Source organism: Centroberyx affinis, unplaced genomic scaffold, assembly GCF_046629955.1.
Source record: "Centroberyx affinis isolate AG114_WGS23_722 - 3 ecotype Tasmania unplaced genomic scaffold, CSIRO-AGI_Caff_v1 ptg009952l_1, whole genome shotgun sequence".
Lineage (NCBI taxonomy): Eukaryota > Metazoa > Chordata > Actinopteri > Beryciformes > Berycidae > Centroberyx > Centroberyx affinis.
In genome coordinates, this window is record NW_027284696.1 from 35,320 (window position 1) to 47,686 (window position 12,367).

At 45.9% G+C, this 12,367-nt stretch overlaps 1 protein-coding gene across 1 annotated transcript; it reads left to right on the forward strand.

The window, feature by feature from the left end:
- The first annotated feature begins 6,081 nt into the window (after window positions 1-6,081).
- On the forward strand, window positions 6,082-10,780 carry LOC139640611 (cation channel sperm-associated auxiliary subunit beta-like). Its single transcript, XM_071514781.1, has 2 exons — window positions 6,082-7,980; window positions 9,404-10,780. The coding sequence occupies exons 1-2, from the start codon at window positions 6,082-6,084 to the stop codon at window positions 10,778-10,780; spliced, it is 3,276 nt and encodes a 1,091-aa protein (XP_071370882.1).
- The last annotated feature ends 1,587 nt before the right edge of the window (window positions 10,781-12,367 follow it).

The following is a 12,367-nucleotide window of genomic DNA, read 5'->3' on the forward strand; positions in this document are numbered from 1 at the left end:
CCTCTTCTTGTAATTGCTCTTTGGTCTCTTACATCCCATTTCCAAAGCCCTGAGAATGATGTCACTGAAGGACAGAAAAAGTCATGGTGCGCTGCCATGTCAGATAATATCCTAAATATTGTGTGTGTGTGTGTGTGTGTCACATCAGATTTTTGCATTTCTTGGCATGGAGATGTTCAGCAATATTGTGCCCTCGGCCTTCAAGGACTTTCCCTCTGCCCTCTACACTCTCTTCATCTGCCTGACCCAAGAAGGATGGGTAACAGCCTACAAAGAGTTTGACAAGTATGCGCTATGCAAGGTCCAGTAAGTACACTGATCCATCAGTAAACACACAGAATTATTGACGGATAGATTTCTGTCCATTGGTTTGTTTTGGAGATAAATTCAATAAGAAACTGAGCTGGACAACCAACAGCCATCCCAACGTTACACCAGGCTTTCTCAGTTTTATCTTTGTTTTGGTCATACCGTTGCCTCTGTGTTTGTTAGTTTTTCCAAAACAAATGTAGGAATGCCTCTGATTGGCTGAACAGATGGTGACAAATTTGTCTGTCCTACAAAGTTCAACAGGGTTGAACTTTTTGTCTGTCAAAACGGGTGGAAATCCGACAGACGGAGCGTCATCAGTCCTGTCTGGACAACAGACCGCTCTGACTGAAAATGAATTGAAATGAACGGAGACGGACTGACAGGCGGATCAGTGTGGCCGCCGCCTAAAGGTAAAGAAAAACATTCTGTGTGTAGTACATAGGCCAAATGAAAGCAATTCATGCTCTGTAAGTACTGAATGTTCATTGCTAAGTTTCAAAGCTACTAAAACCAACCGAGCTACCAACCAATCAAGAAGAGTTTCACAGTCTAAATGCCATAATTAACATAACAGTTACAGCTATAAGTCTATGGCATTGGCATTACCATATCCACAGCAGAGTGAGTTCCAGTGTATTAATGGTTTTCCTGCTCTGCAGTACCAATGACTGGCTGGGATACATCATGGCCTCATACTTCGTCATCTTCATCATGGGTGTAGTCCTCCTCCTCAAAAACCTGGTGTTTGGTGTATTGTTCGCCAACTTGGAGAACTCCAAGTCCCTGCCGTCTGAGTCCCTGCCATCTGAGGTCAGTCAGCTGAGTTTGGTATTACCGCAACCGGGCGGTGCTCCCCAAAAAAGTTGCAACTCGCAGCGCTGCAGGAAAAAGTTAAAGAGCAGCATTGAGTTTATTTAATAATATGCAGTAAGTCTTCCAACAGCCATTCTGATTGGTCGTCTACCTGGCCCACTTCACCGTACTATTCTGTATACTGTACTTCTTGCCCTATTATGCTGTGCAGTGCCACCGAAATATATAAAATGTACATATCATTACCATTGAGTCATGGAAAGGTTCCGGCTGGCCAATCAACCTGTCCCCAAAATCTTGCCGTGCGCAGGGCCCAAAAGCGTTGGAGACTTTGTTCTAGCCTTGGGTGGACAATGGGATGGTTGTGCGTCTCACTCCAGTCTCACTCCAAGTACGCCGTGTTCAAGTCTGCTCTAGCCGGGGCAGTGCTGGCCTACAACCGCACAGACCCGGAGCTGCTCATCAAGGCCGTCAAGAGCCAAGGACCCGGCAACGCTGAACACCTGTCTCGGATGAGGATGTTGTCCGCCACTACATTTCCAGGTAGCAGCTCAAATTCCATCAGCTATTGGCTTTTTAAACAAATTGGGACTGTGACTATCTGTGGATGTGATACGGTGCCCCCCCCAATCTTTCTTTCATTCTTGCTGCCTCTTCTGATGGTTCTGGTGACAACGACAACAGTTTGTTGGCGCTAACTGTGTACTGTGTGTTTATGTGTGTATGTATGTCTATATTGTATGGATATATTGTATGGATACCATTTCTACTGCTGTTTGCAAGTCAAATTTCCCCTCGGGGACATTAAAGCTTTACTCTTACTTAAAATACATTTTAAAAAATAGCCACTCGGAAATAGTCTTCTTAATGCTATTTGTGAACACTTGTTAAAAGTTATTATTATAACTTAAATGTTCAAAGCCACTTGAATTAAAATGATTTGGCCCGTTTTCATATTGCTTCTATGTCTTTAGAAGACTCACTCAGGGAATATTACAGTATCCTGGCTACAAACACCAGAATATATCATGTGTATTTTGTTCTAAATATTCCCCTCCTATGATCATCTGATGGCATTCTGGACTCTCATGGAACCAGCGACATCATGGATGGTACGGGCTACAAGGGCCAGAGGAGAGAGGAGGCTTTCAGCAGACCTACAGTAAGTACATGGCTGTCACTGTAAAAGTCACCCCACCCCCCATAGCAATATAAAAGGGATATACTGTACTGTGTAATACTAATCATGTCTTCTTTTCCACACCAGAAACTGGTCCCCATAGATGAGTTTTTCCTTTTTCTAAACTACTTGTCAACTGCACCCAGAGGGAGCTTGGCCACCATTTTAATATCCACCGCACAACGGTCAGCAGAATCATACTTAATCATGTACACTTGAGTACACACTGAGTTGAAACACTGTCAATTAGTTGATTAGTTTATGGATATGACATTTACTGTAAACTTAATATCTTTGGTTTTAGACTGTTGGTCAGCTTTGGCATTTAGCAACTTGTGATGGACATTTTCACTTCTGTCCTTTTTTTTTAATAGGCCAAAAATAATCAAATTCTTCTAATTCTAAAAAATAATCTGATAATTTATATTGGAAATAATCTATAGTGGCAGCCTTAACCACACCTCTTAAAATGTTGTTCTCCATCCTTTATATTAGTTCATATCATAACCCTGTTCACCAACTCACCTGTACCTGGGTCATCTGTTTGCCAATATGACTGTTCCTGCTAATACTGCTAAGTGTATTGCTTCACAGGAGTATGAACTATATGCTATTTATGTTTTTGTGTTAAATATTGGGCAGTTTGTTATGAATTACTCACTTGTTCTGACAAGGTAAAATAAAGGCATTTTAACATAACCTGCAAGTGTCAGCTTTGGTAAATTTAATTGTACTGAATTTTGTTAAAGGTTACTGAACATGAAAAACCTATTTGTTTTGATCAGGGTTTTAGTCTGTTACAAATATGAACATTGCTTTATTAATATGTATCTCATTACTCGATGCGTTACTGAAAGTGCAATAAAAGCTTCGCGAGTAAAAAGCCAGTAAGAGTACTTTATCAAAACATTTATCCTTCCTTTTATTATCCTTAGAACTGATGAATATGTTTTTTAAGGAGTGTCAGCCAGAGAGCGCAAAAATAAAGGATGGGTTTATTCTAATTATTATAATTGAAAATGAATTGAAATGAACAGAGACGGACAGACACAACGGACTACTCTCCCGTTCTCTCCTAGGAACCGAAATTTCAAAAAGGTAGGAGTCGGACTGCTACGCCTACCAAACATGAAGCGAAGTGCTGCAGTTATGCAGTTACATCACTATGACTAGTGTTTAAAATATTTTTTTTATAATCAGATGATCTGCTTAATGAGGTTGCTTAAGCATAGGCTATAGGGAGGAAAAGTAGGGAAAGACCGGTTGAGTAGATGAGGATGGGCTGTGGGCTCAAATGTGCAAAAAATAGAAATAGGCCTAGTAATTAATATCCAATATAGGCAACATACATGTAAAAAGTATAAATGAAAGTATATATAAAAATTTTAGTACCAAAGCAGCTCACATGAGAGCCTTGTCCGCTTCATTACGGACATATGGAAGAACATATTTTCTTATATATCGTCCATCGCGATATTTCACTGTGGACATCCCACAGACTTTGGTTAAACACATATTTCATGAAATTGTTTTTAAATTAATCATCCTAAGTCAATCATGTGATTACTGTACAATAACATAAACTATCCTAACATGATCAACTTGTTGCTTTATGTGCAAAATTATAATACAAATGAATAAAAAAAATATTACGGTACTTGTTATTTAATTAATTTTTCAAAGCTACCCGGAATATAGATTTTACATATAGATTTTAAAATTGAAAAAACAGAATTTAAGTAGTCATACAATGTAATTCATGTCAATTTAAATCAAGTATGACAAACTACATAATACATTTACCCTCAAATGTTATTTAATGCAACTCAAAAGGACCCACTTCTAACTGTAAGCATCAAAGGAACTTAAAAAAAGTGGATATAAAACGGTGAAATAACCTTTAGATCAGCTATAAAACCGCACCATCTATGCTGTAGCCTGCACATTTCCCTAATACGGATTGTGAATACTGAGTGAAAACAGGATAAGAAACTCAGATTTCTATCTAGAGCCGGCGATAAAGAATTCTCCGCGCCTTTAACTATTTTTCCGTTGTGCAACGCGTTTTCAGCGATGCAATCTGTCTTCTGTGGAAAATTATGCTATCACAGAATCTCAGAAAAGCGAGGGGGTTCATTAACGAGCTCAAGGAAGTTCAGCAAAAATAAAGAGGCACGTAGAGAGGAGAAGAGAGATAACAGAAACCCAGGCTACTGTTCTCTGAATCAGTTCTTATCTGACAGCTCACCAGCAGGGAGACGGCAATAAACAAGAACAACTCGCTTTAGTAAAAGGTAAATACGCACCTGAACTCACCACGACAGAGTTTCTCCAGTGCCTCTGGGAAGGTGTGTGTGTAGCGTACAGGCATGCACACGTGACCCTCTCACCTGCATGCTTTACAACAAATACTAAAAATGTAAATAAAGTAGTATAGTTAAAAACAGCTACAGCAACAAGAACAATGAAGTAAAAAAAATAGAACTACGAAACAAGGAATAAAAAAATGAACACAAATAAAAATAAATATATAAAGATGTAGAAAAATGATATTTATTCCGATAGAGGGAGATTCGGTTATCAACTTGTTGACTGCAAGAAAAAGTCAAACTTTTGTTCTTGTCTGCCTCAAATGTAAAGAAGAAAATAAACGTAAATAATGAAAGTAGTTCGATTAATCAAACACAGCTGGTTAGCGAGCTAAAACTCCCGCGGACAAAAAACAAACAAACACAAAACTCCCACGCACGCGCAGTCCTCGCGCTCTGGACAGGCAGGAATCCCAACGGCCGTTCGTTCTCCTCTTCTCCTCAGCGGGTTTTCAGCGGTACAGGTCGGTTGTGTTGTGTCTGTGATCTCTGATTTCTCCTCTTGGCTTCAGCAGCTGTCAACTCCCAGAGGAAAGACAGAAACCTAACGTTAGCTTAATTCTGGTTAGTAACATTTAAAGAGTAAGAAGCGAAGCTAGGCTGCTGTATTTCTCCACCATGTTAACGTTCCAAAACAGCCCAACGGACAGAAATCTAACCGTTAATAATTCTGTGCGTTTTCTGACGGATGTGGCCGCGGCTTAACTGAACCTAAAAAAAATCTTGACATTTTAGTGCAAAGTTGTTGGATTCTACAGGTTGTTATAAATACACATGGCGGCTGCCCTCTACTGGTTGAAGCAATTGCTCTGGCAGCTGTGTTGGTGGAATTACAGAAATACGTCTGCCCCAGAATGTAAACAGTTTGTTTTTAGCAAAAGCTAACCTTGCTGACAAGCTAGCATGCTGACACTAACTAGCATGGTAGTGATGTCAAAAGTAGTAACACTGTAGCTAACTCTTTTTCTCTGGAAAACCGTTTTTACCGATTTTAGCGCTCTTCATTTGACAAATACTAAGCTGATATTGATCCGGTATTGAAACGATCAGCACCAGCTTCTGTTCCATTTCTTAGTTGTAGGTGGAGGATAGGTGGATGTAACGTTAGAGTCTGATATCAGTCCTGCTAACGTTTTCATTTTAGATGGTCAGTTTCCAACTTCTCTTTCTCTAAGCCAGTTCCCCCCTCCACTGATGATGTTACCATCTGGCTCAAACAGAAAAGACAGAAATTTAGCTTAATTCCAGCTAGTTAAGTATTAAATAATTGATTCTAACTGACAATTTTACCATGTTGCTGAGAATCATCAGTAAGAAACCTGGCTTGACTGCAGTTTGTTACTGAGGCAGACAGTCTACTAGCACTAACTCTTCCTGTTCCTCTTACCTGGGCTAGCTGTACACAAAATGGGGCATCAACGTCTGATCAGCTTCCAGTCGACTGCAACAGTGATTCTTCTGCTTGTCAGCATTTTAAGCGCAGCTGCAGGCCACAGCACAGGCAGCGACTTGTTAAAGTGTGGAGGCGACACGGAGGAGGAGGGTGGCGGCCTCCGGCTCTCCCTGGGCCTCCACAACCTGGAGGTCAGCTGTGCTGTGAGCAGCGGGTCGGGAGCTCTGACCCGTCAGAACAAGATGGAGATCTTCAGCTCCGTCGGTCTGCCGCCCATCTTGACCATCTACAACTCCATCAGCTCCCGCAACTTCTCCTTCATGTTGAGCGCCGACCGCTCGACATGGCGGGTCAACGTGTCGAGGCGGGACGTCACGGGCAGGACGGACCCCGCCCCGTTGCACCAGTGGTACGTGGAGGTCAGCATGCCGTCCGGTGGAGGCGGCGTCCCGCGGCCGGTTAGAGGAACTCTGCTGGACGTCGTCAGGGAGCCCGTCCTGCAGTGGACCATGGGAGAGGAGATGAGCGCCGCCTCCCTGACTTCTCTGCTCTCCCGGGTCACCGGGTTAAAGATCGCCCAGTCTCCTTGTGCCGGAGACGTGGCTGTCGTGGCCCCCGTGTTCGGTCCCGGCGAACATCCCGGAGTGGTGCTGGGCGTCACCCGGTCCGCCTTCGCCTCCCGGACCCGTTGGTTCAACGCCACCGGCTCCCTCTGCTCCCTCGTGGAGCGGCCGTCCGGTTGCCGGGGAATCTCGGCGGTGGACGTGAAGCTGACCAACCGCCACCTCTTCCTGTTGACCAGCAGCGGGCTGTTCGTCAGCCGGGACCTGCTGCGGCCCGCCGCCGCCCCGCTGGACTTCACCCTGCTGCCGCTGCCGGCTCCGGCCCGGATGAACTTCTCCTCCTGCGGCCTGTGGTCGTCCTCGCTGTGCCTGGCCGACCCGAACTACTACGACGACGACATCGTGAGTCTGACCTCCAGCCTGAGCTCCCACTGCGTCTACAGCCGCTTTCCCTTCAGGCGGTGGCACAGCTGCCGGGCCGCTACCGACCAGCGCTGCCTGTCCTTCCTGTACGACAGACAGCAACAGACCGGCCTGCTGTTGACTCACAGCGACGGACAGGCGGCCACGGTCTCCGTGATCGGCATGGAAGGGGAAGTTCTAAGAAATCGCACTAGGTTCCCTCCGGTTACCGTCCACTTCCGGCCGAGGGGACTCTTACTATTGGACAACCAGGTCGTCCTGTACGGCTCCCAGGTGTGGTTGTCGGAAAGCCGGGGCGCGACCTTCCATCCGGTGTTTTCTCTGGAGGAGGGGGAGAGCGTTGTGGACGTCCTGAGCTGCAGGCTGAGCAGAGTCCTGGTCTTCCTCACCGATAGGGGACGCCTCTACCTCATGAAGCCCGATTTAAACTGGCGGTTTGTGCACCTGAGGATGCCGGCGCCGGCTCGGAGCACCTTGCTGTGCGATCACATGGGCGTTCTGACGGCGCTGAGCGTCGAACCGAACGCACCCAGCGGGTTCGGTCGCTCTGCGATCGACGCCGAGCGGCTGATCCAGGAACACGAGTCCGGCTTCGACCGGCCGCTGGCGCTGCAGTTCATCTCACCGACCACCGTGCTGCTGCACGAACACACACACGTCCCTCCTGACACACCTGGACACACACCAGCCGAACGCACACCTGCTGAACACACACCTGCTGAACACACACCTGCTGAACACACACCTCAGCGCGGCAGCCTCTTCTCTCCAGCTGACGTCGGGAAGCTGATCTTCCTCAGAGACGGAGGGCAGGTCAGCATCACCGAGGTCTCCCAGGAACACCAGCAACCAGGTTTCACCGGGCATGTGAAGGGCGACATCTTCCAGCTAATCAAAGCCTCTTCCCAGGAGACAGCACCGCAGCAGGTATGAATTTCTATCCTTTGCACTTTGTGACAAACCTGCTTTTAAAAGTGCTTTAAAATGTTATTTTAAACTTTATTGATCCCGTAGAGAAATTGTAAATCGAGAAATCGTAACAGGATACAGCAAAAATATATATATATGCAGTATGTATATGTATATATATATATAAGTAATAACAGGGAAAATGGGGTATTACACATATTACAACATTAGAACATGTTAAGTAGAAATGTATGAATGATAAGTATGAAAATAACTAAATTACACTATTATAAGGATTTGAAAACAGCAGAACATACTGAGACACATAATAAACAACATGAAACTGTACAAAAACATTGACAAATATGCACAATGAATTAGGTGAAAAATTAAAAAAAAATGTCTAGATGAAATTTCTAACAAATGAGAAGAATATGAGTGATAATTTAGGCTTGATCTGTCCTCAATTCTGAATTATCTGAATGGAGCAAATCTGTAATGACTGTAATATGGAACAACAGCCCAGAGGAGGTGAGTGATGCTGCATGTTGTCAGTATCAGAGTCATATAAACCATGAAGAAATGAAACAGGATGACGGACTTTAATTTTTCCAAAATGAACCTATCTTGTCTCGTCTCTCCTGCCTCAGTTTGATGGAGGAGAAATGAACTGAGAGAAAAACCACAGGAGGAGTTTGATCATTTCTTTAATGTGCTTTAAAAAGCAGTTTGATCAGAGCGGCTGCTGGAGGAGTGGAACGTCACTGCAGTCACATGACCAAGGCTGTCTTGTCTCTAAAGGTGGTTCAGACAAGGAGCTGGTTAGGAAGCGTCCTAGTTAGGGATCAAGGAAGGAGGAGGCATCCTTATGAAGGAGACAAAGACTGATAGGGTCCACTTGTAATTCCACCCGTAAACTTTTTATCTGTCTTTTATCTGCCTTCTATCTGCCGTCTTTTATCTCCCTTCTATTGATGTAAAGCACTTTGAGCTGCATGTTGTGAATGAAAGGTGCTATACAAATAAAGGTTATTATTAGAAGCTTCCTGACAGTTTCATATGGACTGTGTGTTAGATGATTAATGAAGACACACAGCTGTTGGTCTTCTCAGCTGTGAACCGGCTCTGTGCTGCAGACTGCAGCGTTGCTCGTTGTCGCAATGAATCTTGGGGCTTTCAGTTCGTTCTCGTCGGTCAAGTCTCCATCCGATGGTTCCTCGATATTTTGAGGTTGGCGAGGAAACTTCCGGGGTTTCTATCTGTCCTCCGTCCGCTCGTTCTTTTGATTTGGAATCGTGCTTCGGTGGTTAGATATTATGTAAAACACGTGACGGAGGACACGAGAACGCACAAGAAGGTGTATTGAGAATCAGCCAGAGCCTTGGTAAAGTTTTCTTGTTTACAGCACTTCACAAATAAATTTAAATACATTTACTTGCAGGGCTGCAGCGTATTGGTGAAGAAGAAGAAGAAGAAGAAGAAGAAGGAGGAGAGAGAGGGGCTTAATGTGGAACTGCGGCTACAGGGATTGGACACCTGCCCGTCATTTGGCTCCTCCCACATTGGGAAGACAGTGGTTGTCCCTGGTTACAGCAGCTACCTGATCATCAGGGTGTCGCCGGGGGGCGTGGCCGTCGCCGACCCGACAACGCCAGCCTCCATCCCGCCCAGCGGCCTCCACGCCGCAGGTACCTGGCTGCTCTTCGACTCGGCCGGATCGGCCGGCTGGGGCATGAGGGAGGGGCCGTGCCGCCACGCTCTGCAGTCATTGGACGGTTTGAGAAGAGGCTCGTTGGTCAGAATTCCCGTCGGAGAGCAGCTGAACTTCACCTTTAGAGCGGTCATGGCTGACTCGTCCCGGCCCGTCGTCCTGAGGAAGAAGCTGATCGTTGTTATTAGCGGTCCTTCGGCCATCCGGCTCAACGCCGATCACCGCTGGGACGCCGCCAACAACAACCTGGTGACGCTGCGGGCCGCCAGCCCGCTCAGCACCAAGACCATGACCACCGTCAGCTTGAGTATCCCAGAATCCTCTCTGCTCTGCACCTCCTCCTCCTTCGCCTTCACACTGCAGAACTGGTGTCCTAAGGGATTGGCCGTCGTCTACCTGCCCTCTCGTCCGATCACAAAGCGGGACTGGCTGCGAGGCTACCCGATAGACGGCCGGGGTCGACCGAGTCTGATCGACCTGCCGGCGAACTACCGTCCCCCCTCCGGACTTGAAGACCCGATCCCGATCTCGGACAACGTCTACAACGCCGACCCCGGCCGGCCCCTCCCCCCCGGGCGGCGGGCGGGTCGCTACAAGCGCTGCTCCGGGAAGCGCTCGGCGGAGCGGTGCCGCTGCACCGACGCCATGCGACTCTCGCCGCTGGCCGCCGACTCCGACTGCAGGCGGCGAGTCCCGAGGCTGACGACCCCCGCGCTCACACTGCGGCTCTTCCTGCGGACGCCCGGCCGGCCCGACCGTCCGCTCCGTTCGCCGTACTCCGTCGACGTCGTCGAGGTGAACGGCCGAGACGACTGGAAGGTGGCGGGCCGCGGCCCGGCCCGGGAGGCGCTCGACCCCGACGGCCTGCGGCTCCACCTGCTCGGCTCACAGCTCTTCCATTTCCGGGTGGAGGTGGTGTTCGGCGTGGCGTTCTGTCCCCTGGAGGAGGAGGTGCAGGTCTACGTGGACCCCGGCACCCACCACCCCGACACCCACCACCCTGACACCCACCACCCCTGGTGGATGATCGCCATCACCCTGGCAATCTTGATTCTGCTGAGATACCTGCCAGACTGCGGAGTCTTGGTGAATAAGCTCTGGAGGTAAGGAATATATTAAGACTCTCAAACTTATAAACACTAAAAAAAGTAATAAAATTGTCAAACTGTACGGTGAACTCTGTAAAGAAGAATAACATGTTTTTTTTTGTATTTTTCTCCCTCACCTCCTTCCCTCCGGTCCGTGCTCAGTGGTGTCGGTGGTCCAGCCCCTCCTCGCAGATGATGATTGGCCAGAAGGCCAGGAGGGGGCCCTTCCCTCCGGTTGGCGCTCAGTGGTGTCGGTGTCGGAGGTCCAGCTCCTCCTTGCAGATGATGATTGGCCATAAGGCCAAGACAACTGACCGCATCACACACCGAGAGACTGCTGCACACACACAAAAACACACACACACACACACACGTTTCCTCTCGGTTCATAGTTCCATCATTAGATCCTTTAGTACTGGTTCCTTTATTATTAGTGTGCTTGCTTCATTTTTACTTATTAATATTATTATTATTATGGACGTTTTTTGAATGTAACTCCGCCTGATTTTTAACTAAATATTCAAATTTCTTAAACTGTCATTGTGGTGAAAGTTTTGATAAAGAGACTTGGAGATGAGAAGTTTCAGTTTCATGGCTTTCCATCATGTCATCTTCACACAGTAGCCGTTGTCTCAAGCCAGTGGAAAAGTACTGCAGACAACAGAGGATTAAGACAGAGCTTAATGCATAGAGAAATAGAATGGTATAATATAATTTCCACTACACATACAGTGGTTAAAAGCTACCACATTCAAATGATGGGACTGCTATAAATGTCAAGGCCTGAATATCACTGCACTGATTTTGGTTGTCTGCAGGGTAGCAAATTGGTAGTAGCTAGATTCCAGACAGCCTAAAGAATGCTGGGTATCAGCCTCATAGGTAGACGAATAATAACAGCTTTCAAGTCAGCCTCAACAATGGCTTCCTTAATGACTGCCTAAAAAGCTCAATGTGCCACTTTGGTGCCTAGCAGAATGCCTCTGTATTGCTTTGTTGCCTGCCAGGTCTATTCAGTATGAGCATCTAGGTGGTTGTTCTTCCTCTCTAATTAACATATTACACTTCTTACTGCTACAGCTACAGCTGCATGTCATTCTAGTGTATCCCTTTCTATGTTGGTGAAAGCCTGATGACAAAGGTTTGTTTTCATTGAATCTCTGTTTTACATCTTGATAACATCACAGGTTCAAGTTTCTTGGTGTCTTGCTTTGGGAGAACTTTATTTATAACATACATCTTCGAGTAGCTTTCTAGTATTAAGAGGTAAAACCGGTAGAATGTCAGAACTCAGACTCAGACCTCTACAAGACAAAACCCTGAATCACAGACACACAATAGCATACTCTTTAGTAACATACCTCACACAGTTAATTAACAGCATAAAGTTTATTTTTTTGATCATACAAAATGTATTTTTTTAAAACACAAAAAACAAAATCATCATTAGTTGGAGGCAAATCATTTTCAAAAATACATTTACAAAATAGATTCATATATATCATTTGTGCCAACCTTATGTTAATGCACAATATTAGAAAAAAAAAAGAGGTAAACTTTTTTTAGTCCAATGTTGGTGGCACACTGCTTAATTGCATAACAAATC